The sequence below is a fragment of the Anabrus simplex genome, chromosome 1 (genome assembly GCF_040414725.1).
Source record: "Anabrus simplex isolate iqAnaSimp1 chromosome 1, ASM4041472v1, whole genome shotgun sequence".
In the NCBI taxonomy this organism is placed as follows: domain Eukaryota; kingdom Metazoa; phylum Arthropoda; class Insecta; order Orthoptera; family Tettigoniidae; genus Anabrus; species Anabrus simplex.
The window spans coordinates 1,142,383,285-1,142,406,927 of record NC_090265.1 but is presented as its reverse complement, the minus strand read 5'-3'; the positions used below and the strand labels follow the sequence as shown (position 1 = coordinate 1,142,406,927).

The 23,643-nt window shown below is 39.3% G+C and overlaps 1 protein-coding gene across 7 annotated transcripts in view; it reads left to right on the top strand.

Moving 5' to 3' along the window:
- The window catches only part of raw, a 248,647-nt gene extending 240,577 nt beyond the window's left edge, over positions 1-8,070 (top strand). For all 7 annotated transcript variants that reach the window (XM_067137398.2, XM_067137394.2, XM_067137392.2 and 4 more), the window contains one exon: positions 4,721-8,070. In XM_067137398.2, the coding sequence (XP_066993499.1) occupies positions 4,721-4,861 (141 nt within the window). In that variant the 3' untranslated portion in view covers positions 4,862-8,070. The remainder of the gene's footprint in view (positions 1-4,720) is intronic.
- Positions 8,071-23,643: the final 15,573 nt, after the last annotated feature.

The window sequence follows — 23,643 nt, the reverse complement described above, 5'->3', positions numbered from 1 at the left end:
AGAGAGAAATTTAAAATCACTGTCAACTGTGAACAGAAAATAAGTTCATTTACAAGGGGAATATACAAAAAATGCAAATATTGCACATGATGCAATAAGATATGAAAGAATTCAGGAAATGCACAATCCATAAATTCTGAAATTATACAACAGGAATAATAGATCCTTCAGTACAAAATTAAATCTTGTAATGCATAGCACTATGCAGGCTTGACACATCGATATACTTTTCATAATATGGGGCCCTAACAGATTCACACCACCAAAAGAAAAACAGTCTTGCTGACAAAATAAAAATCGATGTAACTCAGATCAAGTTTGTGATGAACAACTGTGTAGCAAAGTATATGTAGGAGTGACCAAAAGTGGAGAAGGAAACCAACAATTTAACCAAAAATCAGAGAAACATACAAATTGGTTGAATCGCCGACGTATGAATAGAGACGTGTCTGTTAATATTGACGCCTTGGGCTAGAATATACTAGAAATGTATTCTCCTTTTTTTTTTTCTGAAGTACAGCATCTCATCTCCTATCGGGGTCATGTTTGTTAGATAATTAATGCAGAAGCTGGTTGAATCCCCAAATAGCACCACCAAACGTTATGTGGTTATAAGGAAACTGCAAAAACTGATGGCAGCACTAGAAAGAGGTATACTAGGCAAGACAAGGAGTGAGGTAGTTCACCAGTGCTTCCTCACTGGGCCGGAAAGTGCTATTACAGTATGACTCGCCCCACTAGTAGCACCTTTCATAACATCCAGACACACAAAAACTTCATGTGCTTCCATTTTAGAAATGTGCCTGATCACATCTGATGGAAAATGTACAAGAGAAGTTAACACCCGAATTGCACAGGCAAAAGGAGCTTTCTCAAAAAAGATGTATCTACTAACGTCTAAGACCATCAGTATGAAGGTACGAAAACACTTTGTGAAAAGTTTTGTATGGAGTGTTTGAAACTCTGGGTCAAAAACATGGACCCTGTGATAAGCAAAAGTGCTGAAACTCAAGGCCTTTGAGATTTGGTGCTGGTGTTGACTTCTAAGAATACCTTGGTCTGATAGTCACAAATGAGAATGTTCTCAAAATTGGAAATGAGACACACACCTTAATTGAAACCTTAAACAAGAGAAGAAATAGCTTCATTTGTCACTTGCTTGGCAATTCTGACTGGTGCTCCACCCTGTTTGATGGGAAAGTGGAAGGTAGAAGGACCAAAGGAAGATATAGAGTATAATTTATAGAAAACATTAAAACCAAGCATACCCATTGCCACTTGAAGCTGTTGGCCAGAGAACAGAAATGCTTGGAATGCATGCGTGTTACCCACCAACCTTAGGGTGATGAAGTTTAAGATTAGACTGCAGGCTTTCATTACAATCTGCCATCAAGACCAAGTCGTCGGCATAGGCCAAACTGCTTACTACATTTTCACCTAACTGAATCCCTCCCTGCCTTTTTATATCTTTTTAGTACAGATCCATGTAAACTATGAACAACTAAGGTGAAAAATTACAGCCTTGTCTAACCCCTGTAAGTACCTTGACCAACAACTCATTCTACCATCAATTCTCACTGCAGCCCAATTGTCAACATTGATTTTAATAGTCTACCCTTAATTCCACAGGCCCCCAGTGTGGGGAACATCTTTTTCCTCAGTACTGGCATACGCCTTGTGAGCCTCAGTGGCTCAGGTGACCTCTCATCGCTGGGTTCCATAATTCATATCCTGGTCACTCCATGTGGGATTTGTGCTGGACAAAGCGAAGGCGAGACAGGTTCTTCTCCGGGTACTCTGGTTTTCTCTGTCATTATTCATTTCAGCAACACTCGCCAATATTATTTCATTTCATCTGTCAGTCATTAATCATTTCCCCAGAGGAGTACGACAGGTTTCGGTAGCTGGCTAGATGGGGGGGCTTCATTCATTTCATCCCAGACTTGAACGAAAGACTGGAAACAGGCTGTGGATTTTCATTTTCACTCTGTCTTATTCTTCTAGATCTATGAAACACACAATTATCTGTTCCTCTTGTAGCATTTATAAGAGTTCACAGCTTTACAGTCACAATACGGAAACATTATGAAGTTAATAGCTTGTAGCATTTTCCAATTACTTGGCGCATACTGAAAATCTGATCCTGACAAGCCCCTCTGTGGTCTGAAACTACACTAGTTTTCATCCAACTTCCTCTCAACCACTGATCACACCCTCCCTTCCAAGATGCCGTCGAACACCTTGCTTATAAATATGTGCAATTATTACTTTCGTCCAATTGGAAGGTACCTTACCAACATTTCATGCTAATCTTATTACTCTATGAAGCCATTTCATCCCTGCCTTCCCACTATATTTCACCATTTCACATTTAATTTCATCCTTCCTGCTGCTTTATGACAATGGAGTTTACTTACCACCCTTTCCACTCCCCCAACCGCAATTTCACTAACTTCATTCACCTCCTCCCCATGAGCTCGGTTGTCCACAATGTCGCCAGGAAGATTTCCTTTTATGTTCACAAGATTTTCAAAATATTTCTTCCACCTGTCCAGTGATTCCCTCGGATCTATTATGAGTTCATCTGATTTACCCAAAACCCTATTCATTTCCTTTTTCCCCTCCCTTTCTAAGATTCTTTCTTACTGTCCAGAAAGGTTTCCCCACTCCGTGATCTAGCTTTCCCAGATTCACCGAAATATTCCCATGAATTCTTCTTGGATTCAACAACTATTTGTTCCGCTCTTTCATTTACATGAAATTCCCTATCTGTTTGGAGTCGTTCCTAATATGCTTTACATTTACAGGCTGTCCTCTTCTTCATTTCTTGAAGATGTCTGCTTTTTCCCATTTTTACACACAGTTGTTCCTAATCTTTCCCGTGCTGTTTGTACTACAGCATCCCGATATGCCATCCTTTTCTTTCTATATCCTGAACCTGCTTACTGTACATTGTTTGGAATTTTTCTCTAATTATATCCATGTACTTCTAATTTCCTTGTCCTGGAGACTTCCTACCCTTATTCACCTGCAGATAGAATTTACTTCCTCTATCCTAGGCCTAGAGATGGTTCATTACAGATGACGTAGTGGTCCAGATCGTCAAAATATCATTGAAAAACCCGCACATTCCTAACAGATTTCTCGGAGTTCAAAGTCTGTTAAGATATTATAGTGTATTATGGATCTGGTGCCCCTACTCTCCCATGTGTAGCAGTGATTAGTCTTATCCTTGAAGACTGTATTCATAACTGCTAATTCCATACTAGCACAGAAGTCCAGTAAATGTTTCCCATTCCTGTTAGCTTCCATGTCTTCCCCCATATTTATCCATCACCTTCTCATATCTTTCAGCTCTATTTCCATCTCTTGCATTAAAATCACCCATTAGCACTGTCCTATCCTTGCTGTTGACTCTGACTACGATGCCACTCAATGCTTCATAAAACATGTTAACTTCTTCCTCATCTGCACCGGTGAATACACTGAGACAGTTCTCGTCCCCCCGGGCTCATTTTGGTTTGGCCTGAGGGTTTAATACTGGATGCCCTTCTTGGCACCATGCGATTCTTGAGATGAAAGTTTCTACCCAGGATCGACCTATATTCGAACCTCAGCCTTCTAGGTGGAAATCAGCAGCTAAGCCACTGAGGTAATCACACTTCCCAAAGATATACCGATAAAGGTTAAGAAAGTAATGTGGAATACATCAACTATTTCCCTCTGGGTTAGGATGTTTGACACCTTTCCATCTTCCTCTGTATGAACTCCGTTGTTCCTCCTAAACTGTATTCCAATCCAGGTTTCTTCTAATTATATTATTCTTGATCATTTTCAGCCACCTTGGTCTGGGTTTCCATTTTGCCCTCCCTCTTATCCGGGTTTCCCTCATCTGCAATCAGCATTCTTCCCTCTTCCAGCCTCTCAACATGTCCAAACCAGTCTGGCCGGTTACCCTGCTACGGCAACGAGTAGACTATACAGCCTGCATCTCAACACCAAGTGTTATGTGGCAGACGGACAGCTTCAGGCGGATGAATTTCCTCAGGTGGCATGATGGTCCCCTCAGTATAGCAAACGACACTGAAGTCCATCGAGAGCATCTGACCCCAGGTTAGGGGTGGCTGCAAAAGGCGTCTGTACTCCATGTTAGTAGCAGCCTCATCACTTGCTGCAAGTAGCTCTAAAATGCATTAGGGACAACCTAAATTGAAAATGGCACTTTTAAATCAGCCTCAGAAAAGATAGAATACCTATTACAACATATACAGCTGGGACCTGATCAGTGACAACAGAGAATGAAAATGAGATGCAGGCAGCAGTAGTGAAGTTTATGAAAAATGTATGACAGAAGACAAGGAAAGACGGACAGACGGACGGACAGCGAGACAGAGAGAGGGAAAGATGGGTAAAAATATGAAATAGAAAAAATGGCTGTAAATGGTTAGAACATCATAAGCAGAAGATTGTGAAGATCGACTTCTCTAATATTTTCCTGATGTTTGAATTATAATTGTACATGTTTTATTTTCACTTTCCTGTAATCTCTTGTTCCATGCTTGATCTTGTTTCTATTATACTTAATTCTTGTATATTAGATAAATGACTGAACAAAGGTATTATTTTTGTAAATAATTTGAACAAATTTGGTGACATATTCCAGTCCACTTGTTTTAAGAGATTGATGAGAAATAAAACTTATTCCTTTTTCTTTTAACAGTTATCAAAGCAGGCTGTGAAAGACTACAATCGGGGCCGCATGTACCTATCAGATCTAGCGAACCGTGAAGGAGTCCCTGTGTTTGACTCGATAGAAGAGAGTATCACCTCGGTGATTCAGAAATGTAGTGGTCGACAGTGACATGAACAACCGGGTTATGTGATGAGATTTTCAGCCCATGTTGCCAACAACAATTATATGAACGATATATTTAATGTAGGTATCTTTCCTCCATGATGGCTGGTTCCCAATACTTCAATACTCCAGCTCTAAGAGCCATTTACCGTATATTGAAATTTTCATGTTATTAATGTTAGTGTGAAATGTTTCATTTTAAGAGTCAAGTTGGTAGTTTTGAATTCATTGTATTTGTATTCATTTTTAAATTCTTTGTTTTAAAATGTTTGTGTATTTTAAAATCATTCAGAGTAAGTAAAATTAGGTGAATTTAAATATAAAAGAAAGAATTTCACAAATATAACAACTGCAAAAAATTTTTTATCATCATATGATAGTGAAATAACACACTAGCATTATCTTGTAAAGATTTTCTCTTTACATTTTTAATACTGAAAGAAAGAACACCTTGTGTTCAGAGAGGTGTAAAACTGCCACAAAACTAGTGGCTGTGAAGTGCATTATATAGAAAGTGTTAGACACTTCCTAACATTTTGTTATCAATATTGGTTAAGATTATCTTGGAGGAAAGAATACTTTCCTATCTGTGGCAACAGAGTTGCAGCTGTGTTTTAATACATCACGATTACATGTCAGTATTACAATCTCTTAAGGTAGTGCGTAGGTTATAGTGTGTTGGGTAATGTAAAATAATACCTTCAGATCTTTGCATTTCAGTTCATAATTTATTTTCAGAGTATCAGCCTGGTTACGAAAAAATTGTAAAGGAACATATCAACATGACATGGAAATTTTCTTGTAGTGGCTTGGCTTCTAATTTTTTAACTAGGAAATTTTGTTAATTATCCATGCCTAAAATATTTTAAAATTACTCTCTTTCTCTGTATTCAAAAAATTAAACTATCAAGTAGGCTACTTTATTTTATATAGACTTCACTAATGTAGACTTTAAATGTAGACATTTTTGTGAAGAAAGTATAGATCGAATTCGACGTTCAGTTGATATAATTTGGCCTTGTTCAGAGTTTGGCACAATGAATTCATGTCAATCTTAGAATATATAGAGAAGCCTTGGATGATTTTGGGTGCTGATCATAAAACTATTAATTTCTTAATAATATATGATTTTGATATGACAGTGTGTACTTTAGAAAGAAGTGGTTGACTCTGCATGAAGTTTTTATTTTTAAACTTTGTGTTTTTAGTAATATAGCTGTGGGCCTTTCAAATGTCTTCAGTCATGTGTGAAAAGATTTTAAAACAATTAACATTGGAAAAATAAGTAAGTGGAAAGTAATTCTAAGTCACATATTATCATCATGTTCTGAAAAGCCAGAGTGCAGTGCGTTAAGACTTTACTTAGTGCCCGTTTCTTAAATATTGGAGGGGGTATTTCAGTTCAAATTCTTACAATATGTTAAAATTAGATTTAAGTAATCTAATCTAGATCTAATACAGATTGTGTTCATTAAAATAAAGTGAATAGTTTTCTGCTCAGCTCTCTGGAATACTCAGTGTGGGCCAATTTATTTGTATTTGTTTATATTGTTCTACATTAGTGAGGGTATGTTTTACTCCCCTGAATTGGACAAATTTATATATGTTAACTAATTACAAGATTGGAATATTATTTTGCATTCCATTATGTAGTGCTTTTGCTAAGTTAAGTTTCCGAAACCTTGTGTTTTCAAAGTGTGTGGCATGTTGTTGGCAGCAGGGGCTTGGGCTGGAACTTCTACCTCATGGTTAGCAGTGTGAGGGAGGGGACTGCTACCTAACAAATCGCAGGGGATGTATGTATAAATGTGACATAAAATTTACTCGAGGAATTCAAGGTGTGCGTGTGTACATGCGTGTGTGTATGTGTTGATGTGACATTTTCCACCCAGTATAAAATTAGCAGCTTGAAAAACTTGAGTCGATACCCTTTAGAACACTCAAAACATTCCGTAGTGAAATAGGTGCTTCTGCAGAATTATGAACTACTGGACGTTATGAAGTATGAAAATGTATCTCCAAATTCATCTGAAATTTCACTAGCATCTGTAATGTTTTCTGTGTACTGAGTGAAGAATGTCCCATGTGTGTAAGCCAGTCCCTGTGTAAATGACCCCTGCCTCGACCAAATGAAGAATGCAAGGATTCGTCAAGTACCTGACAACATAGTGAAGTACTTACAGACATTTGCATTTATGTATGTTACTATAAATACTATAAATATGTACATAGGCATCTCATCATGTTTTATATGTCGTGTATAAAAGAAGTGCAATTATTTTATCTGCTTTTGTTATCACGTGTTTCCTTTTCTCTAATAGGTAGGATTTGAAAACATGGTTCAAAAATATTACTTGGGGAGATGTTTATGATTGATTGTTTCACGTATTGAGTTTTTGAATGAAAATGACAGAAGTTCTATAAGTTTTAAGCTCTATTTATTCTCATCTGCGCTTTGAAAACTGCAGAAGCTTTTGTCCTTGCACGTATAAATTATTTTGGTATATTCTTTGTGTTGAAAAATTACTGAACAAACATTTCTTGTATGTTAAGAGGATTGCAACTCTCTTTAATATGCTGTGAGAATTCTCGTATATCATGCATGTTTAGATTGATAAGTGGTATATTGAGAGACTATTATTTTCTCTCTCTCATGTTAGTGTTGGAAACAATTCAAAAAATAAGAATTTATTTAATATGAATGTGTAATGTGGACTTGTTTTCAAATCATCCTCTATTGTATGCATAACAAATAGTTGCCTCCTATTTTGTAAACACAACACATTGACTTTGTAAGGACTTTTTTTTTTTTCTTCTTTGAATATGAGATTATAAATTTTGCTGTTAATAATATATTTAACAATAATTTTAGGATCTGTATGAAGTATTGTTAGAGAAAAGAACATTGTGTAACAATGTCCACATTCCAATCCTTGAACATTTCCCCCAAGTAACATTTAGCAGCTCAAGATGTTATATAACCTGATGGCAGCTACGTAGTTGAAAGAAAGGGGAAGGGGTTCAAGTAGAACCACTCGTTTAATTTATTTATTGTAACTGGCCCTTGATATTAATGTTCATTTTATAGTGTGCGAGAGTATAACCTTGTGTAAAAGCTCTGTACCCTTTGTAACATATAGTGCCAGGTTGCACATATTATTGATTTTTTAACTTGCATTATATAAATATTTATTATTAAATTGTCCATTAAATTACTAGATGTCTTTTTTAAAGCCATTATTTTATCAGTCCCCTCTCCCAGACATAAAATGTAAGAAATAATTCAGTCTTATAATGATGTGCAAATTTTAGGGACAAAACATACTTAAGTGGATGTTGGAAAATCATATAGGTTCATCAAAATCATCTGTTGTGTTAAATTGTAATTGAATAATAAAGAAAATACAAACAAGAGAACAGATACAAATGACTATACAGAGACTTTATTCTGAAGTAGTTCTATAGCACTGGTCACCACATCATAGGAGCAAAATGATCTAATTGTCCTCTGTTGGGGATATCAATCATAATCACTTTGCCATAGTTGCCATGACGTTGAAGTTTTTGCCTTAAGAACCCATCTCTCTTTCAGCAGACTTCTCAGCCAGCATATATTTTGCTATGATGTTCACTTGCCATTATGCAATGTTCCTGAACATTCCACACATATTAATAAAGTTTAGATTTGAATAACTGACAGAAAAATCCATCTGATGACTGTCTTTGCTTTCCAGCTTGTCAGTGGCTGTAATACATAGACCTCATATTATCAACCATAAATGTGAACACTGGAAAAATGCTTGTTGAGAAAGATTATCCTTTTACAGCAAAGTTTGTCCCTCTTTGATAGTGATGATTGTTACTTTCAGGGACAAAACAATGTGATTATCACCCCCTGGCCCCTCCTCTTCAAGTGCCAGAAGCACCATATGTCAATCCAGTGTAAGGCCTCGCAGTACAAAAATAAAACCAGTCCTCCAGTGCAGGAGCGCAGGCCCCAAGTTTGATCTCAGTATCTAGGATCAAGAGCTGCAACAGGGTTTTCTAAGCCTTGTGAGACCAATTGAGCATCTGTCTGATACAATACAGTGGATACAGTCAAAGAAACGTACAGTACGGTTGAAGTTTTCACACTAACCACAGGAGACTAATACTTGCAGGCTGAGCAACAAGTTAGCAAGTAAAGGTGCTCTCAATGGTATGCGTATCAACACAAAAACACCTTTTGGTGAAGTGTCACTGCGAAACCATGATTTAACTTCCAACTGGGTTAGTTGATATAAAGAATAATTGTTGCTGAGACAATCCTCTCTCATTGGTAAAGAATATCCTGCTCTATTACATCTTTGTCTAGAATTTGTGTTCTCCAAAAAAATTGTAAATGGTGTCTTCATTGGGTTAATGCAATATAATCATGCTGACTGTCAGTCAAAGATGTAATGCTTAAAAGTGGCTAGTAATAGTGAACAGTGGCCTTGTTTTGTAGGACAGTGTAAGAGTCCCCATCCAATGAGGTTATTTTTAGATGAGCACTGGTTTGCCAATAACCTATATCTTTTTCTAATGGGTGTTCACAGTCGTGATGCGATCATGATATAGTTCTTTCATTTGCAGCACATCATTTTGTCACTAAGTTTTGCACACCATTGTATTGCTATTATGCTAACAAAACATTTGAATATACCTTAGTACTACATGCTTTACCAGTATGTTGTATGTTAGGACCTTTCTCCTAGAAATGGAAATAAACTTGATTTCAGTATTATTGAAGAAAAAACTACAGTAATCAGATGCATGTAGTATGCCTCACTCAAAGTGAGTGAAATATTAATACTATTATCTGCATAAATGTTGTTGGTGAACTAAGAAAGCAAGAATCATACTTGAATGTTTTTAAATATAACAGTTTCCTCCACAAATTTTATGAGAACTCAATTATTCAAATAGACTTAATTTAATGTTCTCATTACGGTACTAAGCAAAGAGAATATATAATCTGTATTCATAGCAATATTGAGAAAATAAGACTGTTTCAGCAGCTGAAATTGGTATTAGTTAATAGGCTGTTAGCTCTTCTTTACAAGAAAAATACAATGAACCTCTCACAACCATAACTTTTGTACATTTTAAAGAAAAATGTTTCTTTCAGTGAAGTGATTCTCATACCGTATTGCCATGATGACATGCACAGCTATATCTATCAGCACGAGTTCAAACTAGATACATTCTGACTTATGTTAACCTTCTACAAATATATTGAGGAAAAAAAGGAATGCCTGAAAGACTGAAACTTAATGATTCTATACCTCTTACCTTAATATTAGAAACCGAGTCCAACAGTCTTCTTGGTTGCCCTCTACTTCTCTTACTGTCCATGAGAGTTCATTATTCTCCCAGGTAACCTATGAGTTTGAGAAATGACATCTTAACAAAAGTTAATCATGGATGCTGCATTGTAGTTGTTTCCATGGCAGAGATATGATTCGGGTGAGATAGAATTTTGTGTACGTGATTCTTTCTCAATAAAATGCCTCTCATTCAGTGAGGTGAGATTGTAATTTTGTTGCATGTAATAATATTTTCATCTATTGGCATAAGGCTGAACAAAGTCCTATTGTCTGCTTTGAAGATTTTGCATATTGAAAGCGATAACTGACAAGACAATCGTTCATTCTGGTGAAAGAAGAATTTGTAAGCTACGAAAAAGTTAAAGATGAGACACATGAAATTCTAGGTGTAAGGCTCATTTCTAAAGATAATAGGCAACTTGATATATTTGGAGTGTACAGATCGGGAAAGGGTAGCACTGATGCGGATTCGGAATTATTTGATAGGATAGTCAGCTATGTGGGAAACGACATGGAAAGAAATGTGATTGTAGCGGGAGATCTGAATTTGCCAGATGTAAATTGGGAAGGAAATGCGAACGACAGGAAGCATGACCAACAAATGGCAAATAAGTTAATATGGGAAGGACAGCTGATTAAGAAAGTGATGGAACCAACCAGAGGGGAAAATATCCTGGATGTGGTGCTGATAAAACCAGATGAGCTCTATAGGGAAACTGGAGTAATAGATGGTATTAGTGATCATGAAGCTGTTTTTGTGGTAGTTAAAAATAAATGCGATAGAAAGGAAGGTCTTAAAAGTAGGACTGTTAGGCAGTACCATATGGCTGATAAAGCAGGTATGAGGCAGTTTCTAAAAAGTAACTATGATCGGTGGAAAACGGTAAATAAAAATGTAAACAGACTCTGGGATGGGTTTAAAGAAATTGTTGAGGAATGCGAGAACAGGTTTGTACCTTTAAGGGTGGTAAGGAATGGTAAAGACCCACCTTATTATAATAGAGAAATAAAGAGACTAAGAAGGAGGTGCAGACTGGAAAGAAATAGAGTTAGAAATGGCTGTGGAAGTAAGGAGAAATTGAAGGAACTTACTAGAAAATTGAATCTAGCAAAGAAGGCAGCTAAGGATAACATGATGGCAAGCATAATTGGCAGTCATACAAATTTTAGTGAAAAATGGAAGGGTATGTATAGGTATTTTAAGGCAGAAACAGGTTCCAAGAAGGACATTCCAGGAATAATTAATGAACAAGGGGAGTGTGTATGTGAGGATCTTCAAAAGGCAGAAGTATTCAGTCAGCAGTATGTAAAGATTGTTGGTTACAAGGTTAATGTCGAGATAGAGAAAGAGACTAAGGCCAAAGAAGTAATAAAATTTACATATGATAACAATGACATTTACAATAAGATACAAAAGTTGAAAACTAGAAAAGCAGCTGGAATTGATCAGATTTCTGGGGATATACTAAAGACAATGGGTTGGAATGTAGTACCATATCTGAAGTACTTATTTGATTATTGTTTGGTCGAAGGAGCTATACCAGATGAATGGAGAGTTGCTATAGTAGCCCCTGTGTATAAAGGAAAGGGTGATAGACATAAAGCTGAAAATTACAGGCCAGTAAGTTTGACATGCATTGTATGTAAGCTTTGGGAAGGCATTCTTTCTGATTATATTAGACATGTTTGTGAAATTAATAACTGGTTCGATAGAAGGCAATTCGGTTTTAGGAAAGGTTATTCCACTGAAGCTCAACTTGTAGGATTCCAGCAAGATATAGCAGATATCTTGGATTCTGGAGGTCAAATGGACTGTATCGTGATTGACATGTCTAAAGCATTTGATAGGGTGGATCATGGGAGACTACTGGCAAAAATGAGTGCAATTGGACTAGACAAAAGAGTGACTGAATGGGTTGCTATATTTCTAGAAAATAAATCTCAGAGAGTTAGAGTAGGTGAAGCTCTGTCTGACCCTGTAATAGTTGAGAGGGGAGTTCCTCAGGGCAGTGTTATCGGACCTTTATGTTTTCTTATATATATAAATGATATGAGTAAAGGAGTGGAATCGGAGGTAAGGCTTTTTGCAGATGATGTTATTCTCTATAGAGTGATAAATAAGTTACAAGATTGTGAGCAACTGCAACGTGACCTCAAATGTTGTGAGATGGACAGCAGGCAATGGTATGTTGATAAACGGGGCTAAAAGTCAGGTTGTGAGTTTCACAAATAGGAAAAGTCCTCTCAGTTTTAATTACTGCGTTGATGGGGTGAAAGTTCCTTTTGGGGATCATTGTAAGTATCTAGTTGTTAATATAAGGAAAGATCTTCACTGGGGTGATCACATAAATGGGATTGTAAATAAAGGGTACTGATCTCTACACATGGTTATGAGGGTGTTTAGGGGTTGTAGTAAGGATGTAAAGGAGAGGGCATATAAGTCTCTGGTAAGACCCCAACTAGAGTATGGTTCCAGTGTATGGGACCCTCACCAGGATTACCTGATTCAAGAACTGGAAAAAATCCAAAGAAAAGCAGCTCGATTTGTTCCGGGTGATTTCCGACAAAAGAGTAGCGTTACAAAAATGTTGCAATGTTTGGGTTGGGAAGAATTGAGAGAAAGAAGAAGAGCTGCTCGACTAAGTGGTATGTTCCGAGCTGTCAGCGGAGAGATGGCGTGGAATGACATTAGTAGACGAATAGGTTTGAATGGCGTTTATAAAAGTAGGAAAGATCACGATATGAAGATAAAGTTGGAATTCAAGAGGACAAACTGGGGCATATATTCATTTATAGGAAGGGGAGTTAGGGATTGGAATAACTTACCAAGGGAGATGTTCAATAAATTTCCAATTTCTTTGAAATCATTTCGGAAAAGGCTAGGAAAGCAACAGATAGGGAATCTGCCACCTGGGCGACTGCCCTAAATGCAGATCAGTATTGATTGATTGATTGAATGCTTGTTGTTCAGTGTGGTGAGGCTGTCATTTTGGACCAAATAGCTACATTAACATAATCTACTGGCATAAGTCTGAACCCCAAGTCCTGCTGCCTGCTTCGTGTGTTCACATTACAGGGAGCGATATTAACAAATGAGTCACTATTTATTTAACTTCCAGGGTTGGTTTTTACTGGACTCAGCGAGGGACCCCACCTTTACTGCCTCAAGGACAGTGTTCGGAAGCGTGAGAATTTGGGTCGGGGATACAACTAGGAAGAATGAGCAGTGCCTTGCCCATGTGGCCTCACCTGCTATGCTCATCAAGGTCCTTGTGGAGGGATGGGAAGATTGGAAGGAACAGACAAGGGAGAGGGAAGGAAGTGACCATGGCCTTAAGTTAGATACCATCCCGGTATTTGCGAGTAGTAGTAGTAGTAGTAGTAGTAGTAGTAGTAGTAGTAGTAGGTGTTCGGTCTCGTGTTAGAGTTTACTCATGTTGAACGAGGCCTAGCTCTTCCCACAGTTCACAAAATGTACTACATTATCATTAAGTGCAAAGGGAAGGCCAACATATGTACATTACATAACTAATTTATTCAGTAAACTAATTACACTGTACAACATATATACACACAGGACGCTGTAATCCATGATGTAGCGCACCAAACTCAACACATCTATCCAAGGTAGTTAGTCACTTAACTCACTAAAACCGGTGAGACGCGTCACTCAGACTCCCCTTCCACCGGGGATGTAGCAGTCTGATTAGTGCTGCCCTCTGACGGACATACATACACATGGCGTTCAACATGCCATCCACCTAATTTATATATAAATTACAAACATAAATATTAAGAAAAATAAAAATTAACACTTGCACTGAAAATGTCAAATGTAAAAAAAAAAAAAAGAAAGGGTTAGCACATGAAAGATTACACTTTTTCACTATGTACAGTTTCAACCTCTTCTGGGAAGAGACAACAGTTTTGTAGCTGGGCGTTTGAAGGTCTCCTTGGGAGTGCAAATAGTGGCAACTCGCACCAAGCCATCGGCCCCTGCTTGAGTATCTCCCACAATCCCTGTTTGCCACACGAGAGGTGGCAAGTTGTCTTCCTTGAGAAGAACCAGAGTTCCGGGTTAAGGTTGATGCTTCCTGCTGGAGTTGACATAGATAGTCCCTTGACAACCGCTTTCAGAGGTACTGCCTGCAGCGCTGAAGTAGTTGCCACCTGGACAGTTGAAAACCTGAAGAAGCTGCAAGTAAATCTGGTTCTGGGATGGTTGTGAGAGGTTCTCAGTCATCAGGACTATCAGACAATTTGGCTATTGGTCTCGAATTCAGGCATGCCTCAATCTGGAGTAACAACATGGACATTTCTTCAAAAGTCAATACAAGATTTCCTGCAATGTTCAAAGGGGACTTAGTAGGCTTTATGCCAGTCTCCCACAGCCCACCAAAATGAGGGGCATGCGGTGGAATAAAATGCCACTGTATTCCACACTGAGATGCGAACATCCACTTTCCTCTGATGTACTTGAGATCTGAAGAGGGTGTGAAGCTTCCATAGCTCGTTTCTTGCTCCCACTAATGTACTTCTGTTGTCGCTGTAGACATTCTGGCAGATACCCCATTCGATGTAAATCTACACAGAGCAGCTAGGAACGCATCAGTAGACAAGTCAGAGACAAGTTCAAGATGGATCGCCTTGGTTGCCGTGCAGATGAATAGAGCAATATATTATTTTACCTTTGCTTTGCTCTTATGGGTCCCTTGCTTAATGTAGAGTGCACCCCGATAGTCAACTCCACAGTTCAAAAATGGTCTGTTGGGTTCTACCCTGTGGTGTGGGAGCTGGCTCATGAATTAAGTTGATGTACTTGCCTTCAACCTGTAGAAAGGCAGACACTTGTGCGTTATGTGCCTAATGACAGACTTGCCATCAGGTATCCAATATCGTCTAATGGTTGCAAGCAAAAGTTGGGGTCCTGCATGCAGAAGTCGTATGTGCTCGCACATTACTAACAACCTGGTCACATGATGATTAGGTGGTAGGATGATGGGATGTTTCTGGCTGTACGGAACTTGACTTTGTTCCAGTCTGCCGCCCACCCTAAGCATCTGGTTTGCATCTAGAAAGGGATGAAGAGACTTCAACTTGCTGTCCTTTGCGATTGGTTCTTCCAAGTCGCAGATCTTGAAGCTCCTTACCATATTCTCATTCTTGGGTAGTACGGATGATCCTGTGTGATGCCTCTTAAAGTTCTACTACAGTCAGACTTCCCACCTGTCTCCTTGATGCAGCAAACCTGAGGTTGTTCATGTACCTCAGGATGAAGGCCATAACTCTCACCAGCAGTGACCAAAAAGAAAAGGGTTGGACTAAGTCTTCAAGGAAATGACTGACAACAAATAAGTGAACAGCTGGTTTCTGTTACTCTGGAACATCAGTGAGTTCAGGAGTTTTCTTCATGTCGCTGACAAGCCAGGCTGATTGTGGCTGGTAGAGCCAGGATGGCCCTGCCCACCATAAGATTGTCTTGAAGAAGATATGGTTCAATCCCTCTCGAAATGATGTCAGCTGGATTGTCCTGTGATGTCACATGGTTCCATTGTTCTACAGATGAAAGTTGTATCTCAAACCCTTGGTTACCAACAAACGTTTTCCACGATCCGGGCTCTCCTGCAAGCCAAGCTAGTACTACAGTAGAATCTGTCCAATAGCAGTTTTGTTTAATTTTTTGGTTAAGTGCAGTTCTAACCTTAGCCATTAATTTTGCAAGGAGTAGTGCACCACATAGTTCAAGTCTAGGGAGGGAAATCAGTGGCACTACTCTGGATTTGGAGCTTAACAGCATTACTGTTACCGAGCTTGATAGCTGCAGTCGCTTAAGTGCAGCCAGTATCCAGTATTCGGGAGATAGTAGGTTCGAATCCCACTGTCGGCAGCCCTGAAAATGGTTTTCCGTGGTTTCCCATTTTCACACCAGGCAAATGCTGGGGCTGTACCTTAATTAAGGCCATGGCTGCTTCCTTCCCACTCCTAGCCCTTCCCTGTCCCATCGTCGCCATAAGACATATCTGTGTCAGTGCGACGTAAAGCAACTTGCAAAAAAAAAAAAAAACACATTACTGTTACATTATCCTTGACATCTATACTCCGTAGGTAAACAGATGCTCCAAAGGCCCTTTCTGAAGTATCAGAGAATCCGTGTAACACACATCGTTTAATTTCTCCGTCTCCCGTCACTCTTTGAGGGATGCGAATGTCGTTGAATGATGGCAAATATCCGTGAAACTGTTCCGAAGTAGTTAATAGCTCAGGAGGCAAACTCTGATCCCAGTCCACTTTCGCTTGCCATAAGTCTTGCAAGAAAATTTTACATTTTATTATTACTGGACCTAAGAGTCCCAAAGGATCAAAAATGGATGAAATGCAGGATAACACTACGTTTTGTCCCGGTTGTGGTTTTCTGGGTGTGACTGGTAGCTACAAACTGGAAGATGTCCTTTGAGGATGCCACAATAGTTCTAAGGCCTTAATGATACAGTCTTCTTTGTCATCCAGACTCCAGCGCAGTTGTGATTCTTGGTGCTCAGGAGGTATGTGCTCTAAAAGAGTATGATGGTTAGCAAACATTTATGAAGAGGAAAGCCTGCGCTACTATTCTCCGGACCACCTTTTGAGCAGACTAAAGGGGAAGTGAGTGTATGGACCAGGGGATGGCGCGGGTGACAGGGGCAGCGCCTACGGTGTTGTCACATGGTAGGCGAGGGGGGCAAGGGGGCGCGCTACTCAGCGCGAGTTTTGGTAGTGGTGCCGTCAGTGCGGAGCTGCCATGCTTACTTACTCAGTGGATGTCTTGAACACGTGCGTGCAGTTCCAATCGTACATCGTAGTCCGTTTAAAACAGCAGTGAGAGACTTATCAGTGTGCTTCGCTTTTACGAAAAGAGTGCATGTGCGTATTGTGTGCTAATTCATAATTCTTGTAGTGTCTTGTACGTTGTAGGTTTCTTATTATTGTGCAATGGATCTGAACAAAAATTCACCAGACTGTTATCAGTTGAAGAAGAAACGCAAGATTTTTACGTCCGGCGACAGAAACATGATTCTCTCTGTTTATAAGCATTTCCGAGCGAAAACTACTGACGGCGGAATTACCGGTACTACTGTTCATGAAGCAGCGAGACAGACAGCAGAGGCTGTGGGAGCTTCATATACAACCGTGCTCAAGGTGAAAGCAGATTATAAAACCGGAAAATGGTTGGAGACACCTCGGAAACATAGAGGAACAGAAAGGAAAGTAACTCGTCTTCAGAAGTATGATTCCTTTGCTCGAGCGGCAATAAGGAGAAAAATCCACGTCTTGTACAGGGAGAACGATCTACCGACATTAAATAAAGTGGTATCAATCGTTAATGAGGACAAGGAACTTCCAAAGTTCTCTAAAACAACCATGCGGAGGCTAGGTACTTTTAGATATGGGGTTTAAGTATATAAAGCGAAGGAGAGAATCATTGTTAATTGACAGGAAAGACATTGTTGCTTGGCGTCACAGGTATTTACGAAGTATTCGCGAAGTAAGGGCCAACCGTAGTGTACACCGATGAGACATGGGCAAACGCCGGCCACACTAAGTCCAGGGTTTGGGTTGATACATCTATTAAGACAACTACACAGGCATGGAGAGAGGGCTTCACCACAGGTAGCAAGGCACCCTCGGGCAAAGGGGGGGCGTGTACTGCTGATTCATGCTGGGACTGAATGTGGGTTCGTTGAGGAAGCAGAACTTATATTCGTGGGCAAGAAGACAGGCGACTATCATGGGGAAATGGACGGTTAGCGATACGAGGAATATTTCATGAAGCGGCTATTACCGAATATACCACCTAATTCAGTTATTGTCCTAGATAATGCTTCATATCACTCAGTGAAAATCGAGCGTGTGCCCACAAAAAGTGCCACGAAACCTGTTATTCAGGCTTGGTTGACAGAGAAAAATATTACTTGGGAACCCTCTATGAATAAACTTGAACTTGTGGAAATACTCAATAAAATTCGTGCAAATTATGATGCCAACTATCGCATTGACAATCTGGCAGCAGCTGCAGGTCACGAGGTGTTACGTATCCCTCCGTATCACTGCGAGCTAAATCCCATAGAACTTGTGTGGAGCCAAGTGAAGGGATATATTGCGGCTAACAACAAACGTTACAAGCTCCCAGAAGTGGAACAATTAATGCAAGAGGAAATACGTAAAGTGACTTCGGAACAATAGCGAAATCATGTAGAACACGTGAAACAGACGGAGAATCGCATGTGGGAAGCTGATGGCCTCATAGAACTTCTTCACGACAAGATTGTGATCAATCTCAACGATGACAGCTCCAGCTCCGGTGATGATACCTCGTGTGCTGACCCCGACTCCGATTCCGACTTGGGTGTGCAGCCACTCAACAGCGATACAGATTAATTGCTGCGGCACAAGGTAAGCTGACGCTCAAAGCTCCTGCATGATTATAATAATAATAATAATAATAATAATAATAATAATAATAATAATAATAATAATACGTAATAATGTGTTTTATAAAATATATTTGTAATAATTAATTTATTGAAATTGTGCTGGACAAAGCGGAGGTGGGACAGGTTTTCGCCTGGATCCCCAACTTCCCCTGTCAGTTTCAATTCCAGTACGAGTACATAATCATCACTTCTCTCGCTTAGTCATCAATCGCTCGTGAGTAGCGTGTCAGACCTCTCCAGCAGGCTCATTTCAAGTACTTGGAATGGATTCCTTCGAAAGGAATCAGGCCATATATTTAGATAATAATAATAATAATAATAATAATAATAATAATAATGAATGGTAAATGATACAATGTTATATATATTGATAATAATAATAATAATAATAATTTTATGAATTAATTTAAAGAATATAATGTTTACTGTATATGTCAAAAGAATTCGTTCGCAATGCTTTATGCGTGATATTGTAGTTAGTACATTAAAAATGTAAGTCAGTAAATCAATTGTGTGAAGATGTACGCCGTTAAAAGAATGTATGGGATTCTAACATGCATACGTTCAAGTATTAGGCCCCTAATTCTTTTAAATGCACTCGACATACAATCCTTGAGTTGTGCTGTATTATAGTGCTGGAGTACAACTTCGAATCACGCGCCGGTTCATTTGGCAACAACGGCGAGTGTGAAGAGGCAATGACGTTACTTCCGCTTTAGTCTGTTCAAAAGGTGGTCCGGAGAATAAGTAGTTTGATCAGCTCTTGTTGCAGACTGTTGCATCTCCAATGGTGTCTGCTCCACTCAGAACGTCAACAACATTGAAGTCTCTTCGCAATGTCTCCGATGCTCTTGGATATTGCAGTGAGCCATCATTGGCAAGTTGTACCAGGCATCTCGTGGCTAAAAAAAGGCGCTGCTGAGGTAGGTACCCTAAGTTACAGTGGAAAGTCGATAAATCTGGATAGGTTCATTCAGAGATGAATGCCATACAATGCGTTTCAGATCTTGGTCATCAGGATGAACTAGAATTTGCCTGTACATTTTTGTAACATCTGCAGTGAAGGCATACTTGATAAGATCCAGCCAAATTTAGTGTCCTGTAGTACGGGATGATTTTCTCTTGAGTTAACCCCGACGCAGTATGTCAAAAAACTCAGAAGTCGCTAGTAGTAAATCAACTTCACCTGGTGTATTATACTGAGGATCCACGAATGGAATGTCCCGTGGTAGCTGCCAGTCAGACGTGCTGTACCATAGGGAGCTGACCAGTTATGTGAGGAAGTACAGCACAGACAATAGGGGTAGTGTAGTCTGTGACCCTGGATGTAACTTGAATTTGACAAATATGTGATGATTCAGTTGCCTTAACATCATTAATTGCCGTTACAGGCACTGAGTACCGACTCGATTCAATCCCCAAGCGATCTGCCAAATGCTTGGACATGAAATGCATTTTGAGACACACTATCAAATAGAGCTCGATAGTGATGCGCATTCCCACGTTTGTAACCACTATGGGAGCTATTGACAATAGAACTTCTAAACGAGTATAGTTGCTCTTCACAGCACAGTAGGTTTGCTGCTGAGTCTAGTTGGTTTCTGATGTAGTAGGATTGTAGGAAGTGCTCTGCTCCTTGTGCAACAGAGTGTGATGTCTATTATTGCAGATCTGACAATTTCCTGAACTACACTCCTTTAATGTATGATTAGCACCCAGACAGTTAAAGCAAAGTTTACACTTCTTGGTGAGATATATTGTGACCTTTCACGCATGTCTGATTTCTGGGTTCTTACTAGAAAAAGTTATGCCTCGGCTGGTGTCATGCGGAGATGCAAAAGATTCCACTCTAGGGACGTGAAAGTTCATAGAGTTGGGTCAAGAATCGCATCGCTGGCTCTATGTTGACCTGACTGACGTATGAGGACGTTTATTTATTAATATCTTAATCTAGACCATCATGATATATCTTACTCTATTAAATTAGAAGACCGAAAATATTACTTTACATGGGAGGATGTTCCGTTTAATGACTCAAATATTTAATATGACAACTACAATATTAATAAAAATAAAACACACAAATGGACATTAGAAGGGACTGAATATTACATTAATCGCTCAAAAGAAAATCTTAATATCTGACTCTTGTTAATATTTCATTTTATATCATAATATTCTTATTATGACAGGTTAGTCGCAACATCAAATAATAATCTTTAAAATTAGCCGGAAAATCAAGAGGAAAACCAACCTCGCATTGCTGAAGGCTTAAATTTTATAAGCAAGTCCATCATTCGTCACATTTATCTTCTAACTGATGGTTAAACTTATAAAATCGTGTTGACTTGGCACATCTATTCACTGTTTCAAAGTACCTACATGTCTCAACATCCCGTTATTATTTCTGAACCATCGCTTAATTAATCGAAAATCTATCTAAACAACTTGAACGCGCCGATGACCTATGCATATTACTACCATTCACGTCAAAGAATGATCAAGCTACAATGATTCAAAAATCGACGATGACTTGCATCTCTGGTGTCCTCCGTGAAATAAACCTGGAAAAACTACTTCAGCTCTAAGCGTCAATTCCATTATCTATAAGAAATGTTGTGCTTAACTCCGTAACGAATGATTCGTACATTCCGTGTGTATTTAAGTGCGTTGTTCAAAATGCGATGGAACTACACTTGGGACTGCTTTCAACTTCAAGTACAGGTAAACCCCGTTATACGCGGATTCGTTATCCGCGATTTCGCATATACGCGATTTTGGTTTTAAGTCTAGTGCTGCCATCTATTAACAGTACGTGGAAGCTATAATGCCTTAATCCGGCCGACTGGATCCCTCGCAGCGCTCCAGGAGCTAGACAGAGCGACGCATCAAGAGGGCCGTGACCTTAAGGCGGGTACAGACATGCGTGCCGAACTCTGTAACGTACACTACGTCGCGCACCAAGTTTAAACGGGGCAAGCGCATCTCTACGCGCATCTTCTGTCGTGTTCGTTGAGACGTGAATCATCAGTTCCGGTCAGTACAGCTGTGAAGTTTCACTTGTCAGGTTCAATATTTAAAATGCCGGGTAAAAGGAAAGAAAGTGTACCGGTCGAAGGAAAGAAGCGTGTGCGAAATTCGTATACGTTAGAAACGAAGTTAGACGTTTTGGATCGCTATGAGAAAGGTGAGCGTATTGTTGACATTGAGCGTGCTTTGGGACTCAGTGAATCCCCTGTGAGAACTATTCGTGACAATGCGGAATCAATTCGAAAAACTGCTCAATCTTCTACTGACTTAAGTGTGACTAAGTGACCAAATCTCGCTCTGAAGGAATGGAAAGAATGGAAAAAATGCTAAGCCATTGGATTGAGCATCACAACCAACAACACATGCCTCTCTGTGGAGCTGCTATTCAAGCTAAAGCCAAGAGCTTGTATGCATAGTTAACGAAAGAAGAGGACGATCCAGCACCTTTCTCGGCGAGCTCAGGTTGGTTTGATCGCTTCAAACATCGTTTTGGCTTTCACAACATTAAAATAACAGCAGAGGCTGCTGCGGCAGATGAAGGTGGAGCAGAGAAATTTAAAAAGAGATTTAGAGAAATTGTGACAGAAAAATGCTATAATGCGAAGCAGGTTTTCAACCTTGATGAAACGGGCTTATTTTGGAAACACATGCCTAGCCACACGTTCATTTCTATTGAAGAATAAACAGCACCAGGATTTAAGGCTGCCAAGGACCGATGTACCATTCTTTTCGGAGGAAATGCTGCAGGAGATTGCAAATTAAAGCCCCTTATGATCTACCACTCTCAAAATCCTAGGGCATTAAAAGGTTGTGACAAGAGCAGGTTCGGAGTTCATTGGAGATGGAATAAGAAAGGTTGGATGACTTCTGCTATTTTCAGTGACTATTTTGTTAATGAACTGCATACAGAATTGAAGGCCTACTATGAGAAAGAAAAATTCCTTTTAAAATTCTTCTCCCCCTCGACAAAGTTCCCAGCCACCCACTTTCCATTATTGACTCAGATAACAACATCGAAGTCCTATTCCTGCCACCAAACACTGCATCTATCCTACAACCCATGGACCAGGGAGTTATTTCTACATTCAAGGCATACTATCTGCATAAAACATTTCCGAATCTCGTAGAAGAATGTGATTCGAATGATGAACTTACCATCAAGAATTTCTGGCGACAGTTTAATATTAAGATGGCGATTGATATTATCAGAGACGCTTGAACTCACATTACTCCGAAATGTATGAATGGTGTACGGAGGAAACTGTGGCCCGATGCTGTGTCAGTGCTAGACGATGAAGTGATCAGTGACGTCACCGGTGCAACGAGAGAAATTGCGGACATGGCACGGCAGATTGGATTCACTGATGTCTATGAAGAGAATGTATGTGACCTCTTAAACTCTCATTCCGAAGATCGGAACAACGAAGATTTGATCGTTTGGAGCGAGAATAGTAATAAAGAAGAAACAGAAGTCGAGGAAGTTCAGCCTGTTGGAAAGCTGACAACGAAGAAAATGGCCGAGGCCTTCAGAATGATCGACGCTGCAATGGCAATTTTTGAAGAACATGATCCTGAAGAAATAAGGAGTGCAATAGTGAAGAGAGAGGTTGAACATTGTCTTAAAACTTACAAGGAACTGTATAATCAACTGGCAAAGAAGACTACGCAGTCAACAATCAAACATTTCTTTGCAAAACAATGTGACACTTCAAATGAATGTCAAGCGCCTAGTGACAACACTTCAGCTATAAAGGATTTGAACGAAATGAAATTAGCGACGGAAACTGAACCGACTACACAATTACCAGATTCTTCCAATGTAGATGATCCAGAGCCTGTTTAGGGTATGCAAACGGACTTAATGTAATTATTTTAGTTTATTACTGTGCGTTTCAGTGTTGAATTTTTAAATGTACAAATTTGTTTTTCGGAAAGAATA